Source organism: Sciurus vulgaris (assembly GCF_902686455.1).
Source record: "Sciurus vulgaris genome assembly, chromosome: 1".
In the NCBI taxonomy this organism is placed as follows: domain Eukaryota; kingdom Metazoa; phylum Chordata; class Mammalia; order Rodentia; family Sciuridae; genus Sciurus; species Sciurus vulgaris.
The window spans coordinates 49,849,211-49,864,383 of NC_136461.1; the positions used below are offsets into that span (position 1 = coordinate 49,849,211).

General features: G+C 39.7%; 1 protein-coding gene across 5 annotated transcripts in view; it reads left to right on the forward strand.

Annotated features, from left to right (window-relative positions):
• The window catches only part of NFIA (nuclear factor I A), a 357,286-nt gene that overhangs the window by 228,253 nt on the left and 113,860 nt on the right, over positions 1 to 15,173 (forward strand). For all 5 annotated transcript variants that reach the window (XM_079103807.1, XM_079103806.1, XM_079103808.1 and 2 more), the window contains one exon: positions 8,892 to 8,966. In XM_079103807.1, coding sequence (XP_078959933.1) covers positions 8,892 to 8,966 — 75 coding nt within the window. The remainder of the gene's footprint in view (positions 1 to 8,891; positions 8,967 to 15,173) is intronic.

The window sequence follows — 15,173 nt, forward strand, 5'->3', positions numbered from 1 at the left end:
CTTTAAAATGTAAAAGTTCCTTGTCACTTTTCAAGAGTAAATGAGATTTTTTCTTCCAAATTTATCTTATTAAGGAAATTCTCAGATTTTACATATGTACACACACATACACATACACATATGTATACATGCTTCTTTATTTTTTTTTTTGTTTGTGTTTTAAATGGAGAATTTCAGGGAACTATTCCATATAACTTGGAGACACCAATATGAAACCTGATACAGAAGATGGAACATGTCAGAATTTGGAGAAAAGTAGTTGGAAGATTTGACTTTAACATAGAAACTATTCATTTGGGTCATGTTAGAAGATGATGTTCAAAAGGTGTATGACAGGCTAGATTTTTGAGGGGCTTTAACTACCCAACTAAGGTGTCTAAACTTAAATTCTCAAGGAACATGATTAGTGGCCTTGTTTTTTTTTTTTTTTTTTTTCAGTTTAAAGCCACCACCCACATACCCATACTTCTTCTACCATGCTAGTGAATTAAAGTGTGAAGATGCCTGGCAGGCATCACAAATATGTATGCCTATAAGAGCCTCATGGATAATTTAAATAAGTGAAATACAATAAAAAGTATTAGGTGATGTGGTAAATTTTGCTCACGTCCAGTTGAAAAGTGTTCTTGTGTAATAATAATATAGCTAGTAAGTACTGGGTTAGCCAAGCAAAATATGTTTACAGACTGGAGTGGACCTATAAGCTGCTAATTTGTGACTTTAGATTCAAAAGGAAAAAGTTAGTTGTTAACATTGGTCAAGATAAGTGCTAAACTACTATAGCAAAAAAACCAAATACCTTTATCTGTATATTTATTTATTTAAATATAATAAAAATTTAAAAGTACATTGGTTAGTGTATATCAAAACCTTTCTTTTTTTCTTTTGTCAGCGCTGTGGATTAAACCTAAAGGTGCTCTACCACTGAGCTACATCCATTTTATGCTTTACTTTGAGATAAGGTCTTGCTAAGTTGCTGAGCGTCTTGCTTGCTAAGGTGGTGAGACCTCAAACTTGGAATGATCCTGCCTCAGCCTCCCAAATTGCTGGGATTACAGGTGCATGCCCCCATGTCCAGCTGAAATCTATTTTTCTTTTTGGTCATACTCCCAAATGAGCAGCCCGAGTTGGTGAGGTGATTCTACTCTATGCTGTCATTCAGGGTTCCAGGTTCCTTCTGCCTTATTGCTCTGCTACCCCATGGGCACCGTCTTGTCTGCATGGTTGAAAGTATTGTAGCTCATGAAGGGGAAGAGAGAGTTTCGGGGGTGGGGGATTTTCTTCCAGGTATGAGGTGGGTAGAAGTCAACTGTGTTACTTTCATTTGGTTTCTAGTTATGGCCACTCCTAACTTAAAGGCGGGCTGGGAAGTACGGTTTTTAGCTGTCTACCATGGGTGTGTGTGAACAACCAGCACACCAGGCACACAAGGATATTATAATAGTCTTTGTTAGTTTCTAAAGTTTTCCTATAAAGTTATTGTGAAAAAGATCAAATTTTACATAAATATATTACTGAGAATCTTGGCATGAATATCTTTCTTGACTGAGAATATGAAGACCTGAGAGTAAGAACCTGTGCTATTTTGTATATCCTCAGGGCCTAGGAGTGTGCTGTCCTCATTACAGATATTCAAGAAATATCTGTTGGGTGAAAACAGTAAACCAAATATTGACTGTCTAGAAATGGCAGAACTTGCTGAATGAGAAATGATGGCAAAACCAGCCAACCCATACCACAGATGTGGTGTCTGCATTGAGTGATAGTAAACGGGCAGCTAGGAAACAGGGAGCAGTGGTACAGCCGAGTAAACGAGGGGGGGAGTAGTGAGGAGGACAAGGGCATGAGGTCCCACCAGACCTACTCATCCACTCTCTTTGGCCCCTTCCTCTTTTCAGTGGTGATGACATTATTTCCACAGTGGTGTCAATTCCTCAATGATGAAGTCGGAGCACAATTGTAACCGTATCACAGATGCATTTGTAGCAGTCCGTTTATTCATTTGATAAACTGAAAACACTTCATCCATATGATTAGTTGAAAAATATCATGTTTTTGTTTTACAAATTCTCAGGCACAACTTCTTGGATAGATATAGAAATAGTTCAGTGTTGTTGTCAGTCCAACACCATATGTCAAATCTTCTCATGTTTACTGTAAACATACCACCAAATGATTTTTTGCACCACCATTATAAAGGTTAATCAGAGACAGAATATATATGTATTATTTACTATTCCTATGTTCTTTTTTAGTAGATGTCTGAATTTTTTAATATCTTTAAAATAAGGACTTATTCTAAAAATAAGAACTATCTCAAGTGTCACCAGTGAATGGAAAATAATTTAGTCAATATAGTCACAAATCAAACCAAAAATTTAGAATTAGTTCTTCATGAATCAGCAGACACATATGTCCATTAACCCCTAAAAATCCAGTTTTCTATGACATTCCAGTTGAGAATGCAAAAGTCACATTTCACTATATAGGTGAGCTAATTATATTTTACATTGTGCCTTTGAGGACCACCAATAAGGGTATCTCAAATCACTCATCTGAATCACTGAAGGAATATTGATTCCACACCTAGAACAAGGCATTGAGCTGGGCCCTGTGGACAGTGTAAGATAATGAGCCGCAACCCTGCCCTCCTGGTTTGTTGTAGGAGTGGAGATGAGACATATAAACAAGTAATTGTCAAGGTAGAAAGAAGCTAGTGACATAGAACAAGTAGAGTGGAAGTCCTCCATAACTCACCATTATTATTGAGCACATCTAAAATATACTGAACAGGGCAGGAGAGGGAAGCTTAAGGAGCCACATTCCTTTAGGTGGCTCAGAAGCCAGCAGCAGGTACTCTACAGAAGAAATTAAAGTCCCAGGGAGGAGCTTGGTGGATGAAAGAGGCTTTTCTTTAGAAGGATGGTAACACGAGGTCTTCGAGGCCTAATAAGCACAGGGCCTGCTCCTCCCAGGCAGTTCAGGAGCCAGTGGAATGTAAGTGGTGCAAGAAGGAGGGAGCCCTTTTCCGGAGCGGCCAGGCGCACAGCATGGAAGGCCCAGTCTTGGGCAGGTTATTTACTAGTGATGGCACCTCAGTTCCCACGGGGAGAAGAGAAGCGAGATACATCCTATTTGATGAAATGACCTGGGGGTTGCAGTTCACCCACATCCATTAAGCTGATGAGATTTGATAACTTAGAATTGAAAGCCCCCTGGCTCCCTAACAGCCAAAACAAGCATACCATCCTGAGTTTAAACTCTTCTCCTCGGGCACAAAATTAACTCTGGGGCTGGGCATGTAGTCCAGAGGTATACAGCCCATGCCCAGCATATGCAGGGCCCTGGGTTTGATCCCTAGCATGGCAAAAAACAAAACCAAAATTAACTGCTTAGTGGGCACTCCAACTTTGTTTAATGGCCAGCCCTCTGTATGGTTTGTACCCTGCTGTCTCTTCCCCGACCTTTGAACAGCTCTGCAAGGTTACCTGTCTCTCTGCAAATCTAGCTTTTTCTTTTCTTGCCTGTTAAAAGGTAGATAGATGTTCAGCACCCCCGACCCCCACCCCTTGTGAAACGAGATTTGGTTCCCATGTAATGACATTTTCCATAATAACTGCTGATATCATCATGGCACAGAAAGCTGCTTTTCCTAACTACCCATGAAAGAATTTAGCTTTTTACATCTCTGCCTCTCCCAGAATGTCTCCTCTTTCCCCACTGAGTGTGACTGACTCAAGGCATTGAATCTGTACTCTAATTGGGAATTCATTGAACAAGACTTCAGTGAATGAACTTTTTAGCCATTTTATATAAAATGGAAAAGGATCCCCTTCTCATTGCAATCTCCTATACAGTTGCTCCTGAACGGCAGTTCAGAATAGAGAGAGATCATCCAGCACTCTGGCTTTTCATCGAAGGCATACTTAACAAAAGTATATGTTTGCGCTCATTTCTGAGAGACTCTATTCAAAATGTAAATCTTGAAACCTTCTGGAAGTGTTTAATCAGCTTTCTAACCGAGGATCTTTTAATGCTAATAACATCTAAATTCTCAACTGCTTGAATTTACCTTTTCATTTTCTTTTCCACTTTTCTCTCACTTTGCAATAAAGGAGAGCAACCAGATTAGTGTAATTTCCCTGAAAGTCATTTTTATGCTTTGGTTTGTGTCAGTGAGAATGAAATATTAATCTGCTCAGGTTTGCTTAGTAACTATGTTAGCCACATCACTTTTTCCATCATTTCTTAGGTTTCACATTTCTTTGCCGTCTTCTTGCAGAGTTCATCAGTAGGTTTCCAAATAATTGGTGAAGGGACAAAATCAGTTTTGTAGTCACTTAAATCTACATGGATTGTCAACCAGAGCATTTGTCAGGGACAAATTATAAACTAGCCCACACTCTCTGATAATTTGATAATGCTGTGAAGAGATGGTTACATCAGCACTTGTGAAATCCTTGTACTTTAATTTTAGTTTTTCTGATCATGGGCCATTCACATATATCTTACCTTGGGAGTTACACAGATTGTGCTAAGATGTGCCTGCCAAGACAGGTTCCCAGTAGGAGAAGGATGACATTATTTTTGTAATGACTTTTTCAGGATCACGCAAGATCCTAGTTTAAGTGTAGGGCTAGACGTTTCTTTCTTTCTTTTTTTTTTTTTCTATTCTTCTTTGGACATAATGTCCATTAAATAATGCTACCCTTTAACTCTGTCATACTTGATCTTCAAAAACTGTGAACCATAATGATAACAACAGAACATTCCCAGGCATTTCTCATCAGTGAAATGTGTGGCACCTTGACCAGAAGCTTCATCTAAATGTATCGTCTTTCCTGTCCTGGTCCTGTTTAGTCGAAGGGAAGATTTGTGCAGCTCCTTTTCATAGTTTTCAAATACAGATTGACTCAATATCAGTTCAATCTGTATTGCTAGGAATGAGAGAAAGAGGTAGAAGAAGAAGTTCTGTGAAAGCTTTGTAAAAAAGTAAAAATAAATATGAGTGATCCCAGTTGGAGTTTTGCTCACTCAGAAGTACTGGAGTACTTACCACTTCCTAGGCACATGTTAGGACCTGGCGGGCCAAAGTCACCCAAAAGACTCTGCTGGCTCAAAAGCCTCACAGTCTAAGAGGAGAAAGGCAAAATCACATTTCCCTGTACCAAGTCCTAGTTAAAACTGTATATGGTACACCTGGACAGTAATGAGAAAAGAAATGTGTTCCCTGGCAGAGAGGTCAACCAGAGAAAACTGTTGACAGAGGTGACCGCAAAGTCAGTTCCTAAAGGACAAGCAGGAGGTGGTCAAGCAAAGAGGAGGAAGGACACATATTTCAGGAAGGAGAAACAACATAGGAGAGGGGGATGAGTTGGGTCCAGGGAGAGCATGTAGTTCCTTTAGGCTAAGAGGTAGGGCCAGTAGTAAGAGGAGAAAAAGGATGAACTTAGAGAATGATGCAGAGGCTACATTGAAGTCACATGCCCTGCAAAGGAGTTTGTGCTGCACCCTGAATGCTCTGTGGGCTCTTGCAAGATTTCTGATAGGGCAGAGTGTTCTGAACTCACTGCATTGGTCTCAGCTTCTCCAATACCTGCTTCTTTCCTACCTCAGGGCCTTTGCACATGCTTGTTCCTCTGCCTGAAGCGCTCTTCCCCCTTCTGTTCCTGGCCAGTTCCTCAACATCTTTCAGATATGAGTTCTTCAAAGAGACCTTCCCTCACCACACTTTCTAATGCTTCTCATATTTGTTTTCTTTGTATCATTTATACCTTTAAAAAATTTTATTTTACATGTTATTAGCTGCCTCTTATTTCTACACTGTAGATTCTCTAAAGTTGGGAACTGTATCCAGCCCCTGGTACAATGCCTGGCACATGATAGGTACTCAGTAAATATGTGTTGAATCAATGAATGAATCATCAGATCTGTCTATGAGTGAGACAGTTCTAGCCAGAGTGGATTGGTGAGGAAGCCAAGGCTGTGGTAGAGAGGAATCCTTTGGAGGTTTTCTATGCTGGCCAAAAGTAAGAAGATGCTGGACCAGGATCATGAAGGAGATGGAGACATACAGAGAGTCTAAAGAAATAGGGCACAGATCAGCAGGAACTGGTTGGATTGGGTGATGGTAAGAGGCAGGAGTCAGGGATGACACCCAAACAGAAAGCTAGATGAACAGTGGATGAACCATTTAAAATAGGGGGTTCAAAAGAGCAGGCACAGGTTTGGGGGACAGAAAAGTGAATTCAGCTTCAGGTATGTTGGGTCTGAGTCTACCCATGTACCATCCGGATAGAATGTCCAGTGAATATTTAGATTTATGGGTCTGGAACCCAGAAGAGAGATCTGGGCAAAAGATAAAGATTGGAGCATCCTTTGCCTAGAGAGTCATGCCCTAGGCATTAAAGATACCATGGTGAACAAATCAAACATTAATCTAGTTTCCACAAATTCCACAGTCTAAACTGATTGGTGATGTCATACAAGTAGATAAAATAATTTAGGAACAGACACACACATGCACGTGCGCACGTGCACACACACACACACACACACACACACACACACACACACACACACACACATACAGATGAACGTAGACCTTGGAGAACATCAACATTTAAGAACTGGACCAAAGAAAAGAGGGTGAGTTTGAATGGATGAATACAAGGGCTCCCCCTCCCAAGTCCTTGCATCAAACTCGGCTTAGTCTTTGAAATACATTCTTTGCTTTTTTGGTGGCAGGATTAAGGTACCTGTGTTTATATTCACTTGATACAAAAATTCTTCTTAATTCTTCCTTAAAATAAGGGATTTCAGAGGTTGGAACTGAAACAAGTATCAGCCCGTAAGTCAAGTAAAGAAGAAAGAGATGATCAAGGGCTGGAGACCAACCTAGATTTTACTATTCAGCTGTGAATTTCCTTATTATATGTGTTTTAAGTCAACTTTAATGTACATTGTGGCTGGATTTCCTTTGTTATGATCTCAGGGATAAGTGTGATCTTAATGATGTCCCAAAAAGAAAGAGGTGTTATGGTCTATTTTGCCAAGACCTCTTCAGAGAATTTTTTTAAAATTTATTATTATTTTTTTTTTAATTTCTTAGTTCTCTTAATTCAAGAGACAGACCTTGGACATTTACCAAATAAAAACCAGCTAAATGCCTAGGTGTGAGTTGTTTTAATCAGTGAAATTTCTTAGCACTTTTAAGGTGAAAATTTTTGCCATTTTATTATAAAGAAGTTTACAATTATTGCTTATCCTAAAAATTAGAGGTGTTCTAGTCAAAGTACCATATGTAGGACTGGGTTCACAGCTTGGTGGCAGAACACTTGCCCAGCATGCATGAGGCCCTGGGTTGGATCCCTTGCAACACACATGTGAACATTGTGTTTGCTTGATATAAAAGTTAAATGGAATTTTCCCTTTAAATCCAAGCAAAGATCCTTGTTACATACAACTAAAAAGCAGAAGAAGAACTCATAGATCCATTTATAATCCTCTACAACATGGTAATTTTTTGGACATTTGTGTGCCTGATAGTTAATAAATTTATCAGTATATAAACTGTGTCAAAAGTAGACTTGCTTCTTCTAAGTAATGTAGAAAATCTTTTATTAAAAATTTACTTTTTAGTTAAGGATTGTTATATTTTCAGATTGTCTATTTTCTTATGTTGAATTTCTTAAATGTATGTTTCTTATGGCAAAAACAGTTATTTCAGGAATCCTTTCAGCTAACAAGTTTTTTTCTGAGCCAGATTTTAAGCAGGAAAAGATTAAGCTGACCTCACAGACTGATCTCTCAAATAGAATCTACCTCTGGGAGACTCTAAGAATCAGAAACTTTTAGAGGCAGAGAGTGAAACTACATGCCATAGATTATGGGTTTCTTGCCATCGTATGTTTTGTTTTTCAATATACCATAAATTATATGAGTAATTGGTGATAGATGTTTCAAAGGAAATTAATTACATTCAACAAAAATGAAGCAGACAGCTGGGCATGGTGGCACACGCCTGTAATCCCAGTGGCTCAGGAGGCTAACATAGGAGGATTGCAAGTTCAAAGCCAGCCTTACCAATTTCCAGGGCCTTAAGCAACTTAGTGAGACCCTATCTCTAAAGAAAGTATAAAAAAAAAGGACTGGGGATATGGCTCAGTGGTTAAGCATCGCTGGGTTCAATCCCTGGTACAAAAAAAAAAAAAAAAAAAGAAGAAGAGAAAGAAGCAGACACAGAATACAAAGATTTAACGGTTTTGAGCCTCTTATTTTTCTTTTCTCAAAAAAATCAACTCTTATTCTCTATTCTCTCAACAAATCTAAATTTTTTATTTGTGCACAAAAGAGTTGGTTTTCATATTATGTAACATAAGTTTGCTTTTTCCATTTTGGCTTTTAAAAAATTCTCCCTTTAGTATCTCTAGAAATGAAAGGAACATCTTTAAATCTTATTTGATTTAAATGAATGGGTAACTATTCTTGATCAAATGTTTCTGTAGAGAATAATGTTTCAAAACTATAGTAGAACTTGACTCTCCTTAGGTATGCTGTTTTCATCCCAATTGTTCAGGTCTCAGGGGTCACCGAGGAGAACCATTTCTCTTAAATTGTCTTTTGTTAAGATTTCCTGCTGAATTTTTTTAACCATCTCAAAAATCACCCAGTTGTGTCATACCTTTCCACAAACTCCAGATTCAAACCAAAAGCCAGTTTCATAACAGAATGACTATGCCCACCCACATGAACTAACCAGGCAGCCGTGTATGAGATTAGCAGCCCATTTCTTAATCATAATGAAACTAATAATTAGAGTTTTGTTGTCGAATGTCTTCTATTTATGACTTTGTTTTCTTTTTCTTTTCTTTTCTTTTTTTTTTCCGCAGGACATTTGGGCTTCCAGGACAGTTTTGTCACATCAGGTGTTTTCAGTGTGACTGAGCTAGTAAGAGTGTCACAGAGTAAGTGTAATTTTGCTTTGATTTGGTACAGATTTGTCTTGAGTTTGTGTTTACTTTCTGTCTAAGCCTCCTAGAGACATAAAAATCTTTCAGAACCCACTTTTTGTTCTCATTACAAGAATTTTGACTTGCAGTGTGTTGAAAACCCATGTTTTAAATCAGGAAAATTTAGATTTTTTTTAAATGTGAGGCATGGGGGGAGGACTGAAATCTCACAGATTCCCTAGGATATAGTGCACACTTAATTTTTAGAAAAATTCAGTCTTCCCTGATTTCTAAGAACTTCTACATTTTAAAATAATTTGTTTCTGACCTTTAAACAATGTTAATGCCCTCAATATGAGTGACAGAATACAGCATGATCATTACTAGCTTGTCAATAATGACTAACAACTGTGGTTGATGAGAACCTGTCACTACCCTGGTCTGTCGATCAAAGGCCCATTGATTGTTATTTTGCTATGACATAATCCAGATAGTCCAAGAAAAGTATAGGATTCTGTCTGTCTCTCTCTCTCATACACATATACATACACATTTGCCAAGTTGAATTCCCTCAAGGACATCTCTTTGTTTCTATGTAAAAGCATGCCTAGGCCAGGCATAGTGGTACACACCTGTAATCCCAGCAACTCGGGAGGCTGAGACAGGAGGACCACAAGTTCAAACCAGCCTCAGCAACTTATTGAGGCCCTAGGAAACTTAGTAAGACCTGTCTCAAAAATAAATAAATAAATAATAAAAAAGGGTGGGAATGGGGCTCAGTGGTTAAGCACCCTGGCGTTCCATCCCCAGTACCCAAAATAAATAAATAAATACAAATTTAAAAATAAAAGCATGCCTACAATGACTGTGATGCTCTAGGTCCCAATAATTAAAAGGAAAAATGTCAGATATTAAAACTTTACCCCCCTACACACACACCTAATTCAAAATATTGCTTGTAGATGAAATTAACATTGTTGAAATTGCTTTCAAGTGATATCAAGTCCTTTGTAGAATGAGGTGGAGTGAGCATACATATTTTTATTTCAAGTTCCTACCCCTCATTTACTGGTTACAGGCTGGTAGAATTGACCAAATAAGCCAGTCAACCTCATAACAAGACATCAGGTCAGACAAGTCAAGCCATCCTGATCTTCTAAGCCCAGATTCTGTTTCTTCTTATTTTAGCCATTCCTAGGCTGGAAGAGTCTTAAGAGTCAGAAGGTGGGATAGAGCACGAGGACAAAGAAGGCTCCAAGACTGTTGAGCAGTTACTATCTGCCAGGCACTGCCAGGCCTTTGTGTATATTATAGAAGTTAATTCTTGCAATAAACTTATCAGCTAGGAAATTGCCCCCATTTTTACAGATGAGCTAAACTGAGGATCCATGTAAGTCATTTTCCTCAAATCAAACAGTGGGTGAATGGTCCAGCTAACTTTAGGAATGCTGGAATCTGTACTCTTAGACTCACCCAAGGGAACTTGAAAAACTTGGTGAGACTAGAAACTAGTGGGAAGGTAACTATAGGTGTTAGAATTCAGGGAGCCAGGAACTCCCAGACTGATACTGAGGTGTTCCAGTGGAGGAAAGTCAGAATCCTGGGGAATGAGACATTCAGAGCAGCAAGTTAGGATTTGGGACAGAGAAGTAGCAGCTGTCTTACTGAAGTATGCTTAAAGTACCCACCAGGTGAGTAGAGACAAGATTGCTTTGTTAACCTGGAGGGGATATGTGCCCTGCTTATCACACATCAGATTAGCTAGCTCTTTGTCATAGACAAATAACAGTGCATGTGTGTATATATATTTTTACTTTGAAAGAGTCTTAAAAATAATATTCTACATTTTTTAGGAGTTTAATAATATAAACTGTCATAGTAGCATTACAGAGAAATACACTTATTGAGCCCTTATCAAGATCCAAACATAACCTTAAAGAGTTAAAAAATTCTTTTAACTCTAAGACTGGAGCACTAGACCATTGTATTCTGCCTGGGCCGCTGTAATGCTTACATTTAGTCTTCATTACCATTGGTTTGCTGAGGCCTGGGATTGTAGAAGGTCCACACTGCTCAGAACCATTCCCAGCATCTCATCCTTTTTCTACTTCCTGTGCTTCCCTTTCAGGTTGTATATCCCAAAGTGTGTCAATTCAAGCTTGATTAGACCTCCATTCAGTCTAAGATAACTGGGTTGCCAAGTGAATTCTAAACCTGCCTTTAAGACTGCCAGAGGGTTTGACTGGACCTGAGATTGAATTTGAAGAGGGACCTGGATTTGTTTCTTGTCCCCATGTAGAGGTTTTATAGCTGATGCCTGGCATCCTGAACATCCTTCGGCTCCTGCTTCTCAGTTCTGTACACTGCTGTGTAATCGCTCTAGGACTCACTCACACGTGGCCTTGTGCTGACGGAAACTGTTTGGCAAGAATGGAACAGGGCTGTGTCAGCTAACTCATGGCTTCAGGCCAAACTGGTCAACTGTATTCCAGAGACCCCTTTCTTCCTTGTAGATCTTTGATCTAGGTTTGTCAGGATATATTTTACCAATTGCTTTGGCTGCTGGGATAGGGATCCTCAAGCCCAAGTTTGCTCACTTACACACCTTTTTGAAAGTCTTAGCACCCAAGGCATGTGAGGGTGTTGGAATCCTTAACCACTGCTCATGGCACTGCCCTCTGCCTCCTGCACCCACCTTGGAAGAGCTGAGCCTCCATTTCAGGGCTGCAGTGGACACATTTTTCAGAAGTGTAGACCTGAGGTGCATTCTGCATCCTTGAAGTAGAAACAAATTGGCACATAAATTGATTAAACCCAGGTAGTCCTGTTTGGAGCACGATGCTATATCAATATGAAAAACTATAGTTGCTAGCATTTATCAAACATGCACCAGGTACCAGGCATCACGCTGTGCACACTCTCTCATTCAGTCCATGGTGTCAATGTCCCTTTTTTCAGGTGAAGGAGACCGTGATGCTCAAGAGGTTAGGCATCGCGCCCTTTTTACTTTGCTGAACTCAACTGGCTGACTGCAGGCATTTTTGTCATGATCTCTCCTATAACTGCATTAACTAAATAGAATCCAATGATTCTGTGTCTTTATTGAGTAATCAGTTCTGAATGAGTTGATAAACTTTTAATTTATTAACTTGTCCACTTGAAAAAAAAGGTTAAAGGTTAAAGCAATTTTCATGTGAACCAGAACATGTAAAATAATGAAAAAAATTTTTTCTCTGGATATGTTTTCAGGTATAACTTTGTTTTTAATTAATAGATTTTATATTGTTTAATTTTATTTTCAGTACTGGGGAATCAAACCCCAGGGCTTTGGGTATAGTAGGCAAGCACTCGACTACTGAGCTAAGTCCACAGCCTTAACTTTATATTTTTTTAGAGCAGTTTTTTGAGGTTTATAGTTTTAGGTTAACAGAAATTACAGAAGTTCCTTATATTCCCCCAACGAACTTTCAATAGTATAGTACACTTCTTACAAATGATGAGACAATATTAACACATAAATATAAACCAAAACCCACGTGTACATTAGTGTTTGCTCTTGTACTTTTCTTCATGTACCTTCTAACGGTCTCAACAAATGTATAAGGACATGTATTCACTGTTACAGTATCATACTCAATACATTCCCTGTTCCCAAAACGCCACGTTCCACCTATTCATGTTAACTACCCCCGTGTTTTAATCCTCTCCGTAGTTTTGCCTTTCACCTGGATGTTGTCAATGTCCTTAATGTCTTCCACTGTACTGCAGATTTCTTCTTAACCTCCTCCTGTGTGTCCCAACCCATCCATTCCTTCACCCCTGATCACAGCTAAAATGGCTTTACCTTGAAACGTTCTTTCTACTTAGTATTCAGTTTTACATTTGAAAATATAAATATTTACTTTCCCCAGGTTTCCAGTTAGTTTCTGTTTTTAGCTTTCCTCCTTTTAACTGTAATAGAGGAGGAAGGTGCTATTTCAGTATTTCCTCATGAGGATTCTCTGAAATAACCATGTGCCAAGTTTGCTGTTTGTAATAGTGTTACTACCAAGGTGGCAATGGCAGAGAAAACTCCTGGCTTAGCCCCACTGATTCAGAGGTGAGGACCAGGCAGCCAGGGTGCTTGACGTTAAACAGTACCAATCAGGACTCCTGTGGGTCCATGGAAGCTGCAGGGCTCACCCCTGCCTTCTGCCCACCACCACCCTTTAGTTTTGGGTATTATCATCTGAAGTCCATGAAAGGCAACAAAGGAGAGTTCTGTTACTGCCACAAAGAAAGTGCCACAGAATAAAAACAACTCCGTATTCCTCCGGTTGCACCTTTTTCCCCCTTGTGGAAGGACCATCTGAAACTAGTTCTGGTTGCTTTATTACCTTGCTCCTTGGAAGGGGAGAATTCAGACCACTACACAGGGTGCCCGAGGCAGGGGGAGGGGTGGTGGTGCGTGCTAGCAGTAAGGTTCAGAATCACTACCGTTGTTTTAGCATAATACTGTGAGGAAGGAGACAGGAACCATCTGTTGAGATGGCTCTTACATGATGCTGCATCCTCAAACAAAGCCTTCTAGAGGCATTTTCAGATTGGTCTCTTTCCCTCAAGTTGCTACAAAGAGCTCACTCTGCTTGCTGCTAAGTCAGCCGCTTAGAGAGCTCTCAGCACCCGATCTTTTGTTTATTTTGCAGCCAGTGTTTTCCTCAAAGTATGTACTCTGAGGCTGTCAAATACCCCTGCTAGTAGGAACTCAGGTCTCCCCAGAACTCCCCTCCTCCTTCCCGTTTCCTTCTAAAGTGCTGACTCTATTTTACTTGAAGTTGGTAGAGTGACTCTGAAACCTTAAATACTTCACTGGAAAAGAGGAAAACCACAAATACACACAGGCCATTGTGACTCTGGCCTGGTGGGTTCTAATTTTCTAGCGGTGGTTTGTACACCCAAGCTGACTGCAAGGGTTAAGTAAACTTCGTGGCTAAGGATGATTTCATGGCCCTGGAATTTTGAAAAGCCGGGATTCTCAGTACACTGTGGTCAGCCTTAGCGTCTTTGGGTGTGAAAACCACTCTCAGTTACCCAGTCTGATTTTCAGTTCCTGTTGCACTGCTGCAGAATCTATTAAAATCCAGCAGCTGAATTGTCCTGGCTCTGCCACAAAGCCTGGCTGCCGGGTGGACTTCAGGGTTCCCGAGTTGTTTGTCAATGAGAGTGGGAGTGAATGGAACCAGGCATATGCCTCAGCCTGGCATGAGGTGGCACCCTAGTGGCTGTTTTCTGCCTTGGAAATGTGCACTCTGTATTTTCACACAGGAATCGTCATGAAGACGCAAATGCGGTATATTTAAACAATTCCTTCTTAAGTCTGAAGGTCCTTGGCATGCCTTCAAGGGTCCACATCCACACACGTAGATTTTCAGGCCAGCAGTTTAATGATTGGCCATGGTCTAGCCTGACATGATGGTGCTGCTGAAACAGAGTGAACTCAGCTGCAAGGCACAGAAAGAAAATGAAACTCTTTGGTAGGAACAAGCTCAAACTTGAAAATACAAAATGTTCTTACACAGAAGGCCTAAGGAGGAAATGGGTCTCGGATAAGAAATTCCAGACGTCCGGTCCTCTGGGGGTGCCATTTAAATATTTGCAGTACTTTAGATCTTTATTAAAGTGGGGTAGATTTGAAACTTTCTTGTCTGAGCAAGTGGCCTGTTGGGTTCTCCTCTGTTAAGTAACACGATAGCTGTGAATCGTGGCATGGAAATTAATTTTAAAATAATTTGTATTCTTAAGCAAAATTTTCTTTTGAAGGAATCCACTTGGGTTTGAGCATTAAAGGAAGAAGAAAAAAAAAAAAAAAGAATGATAATAAAAGATAGACTGCAGCCCTAGCACGAACAGTTGCTGTGACCTTGCCTTTTGTCTGCCATTACACAATTCAATGGCAGTCCACTCAAACTATGCTCTCGATCAATATCCTATTAAAGCAGCACAAAAAGTCTCCATAAACTTAGTGGTTAGCTATGTTTATAAATGGAACTCGGCATAATTAGATGGTCAATAGCAGGCTCTACTAGTAATTTTAAAATGAACATCACACATTTTGTGTCTGTAGAAGTCAGTGGCACCTCCTCTCTCCTGGAATGAGGGTATGGGGTGTAGCACACAGAAGGGTGGATGGCCCTTTAAAAAATTATAATGTTTATCTCCAATATACAGTTTTTAAAGAAAATC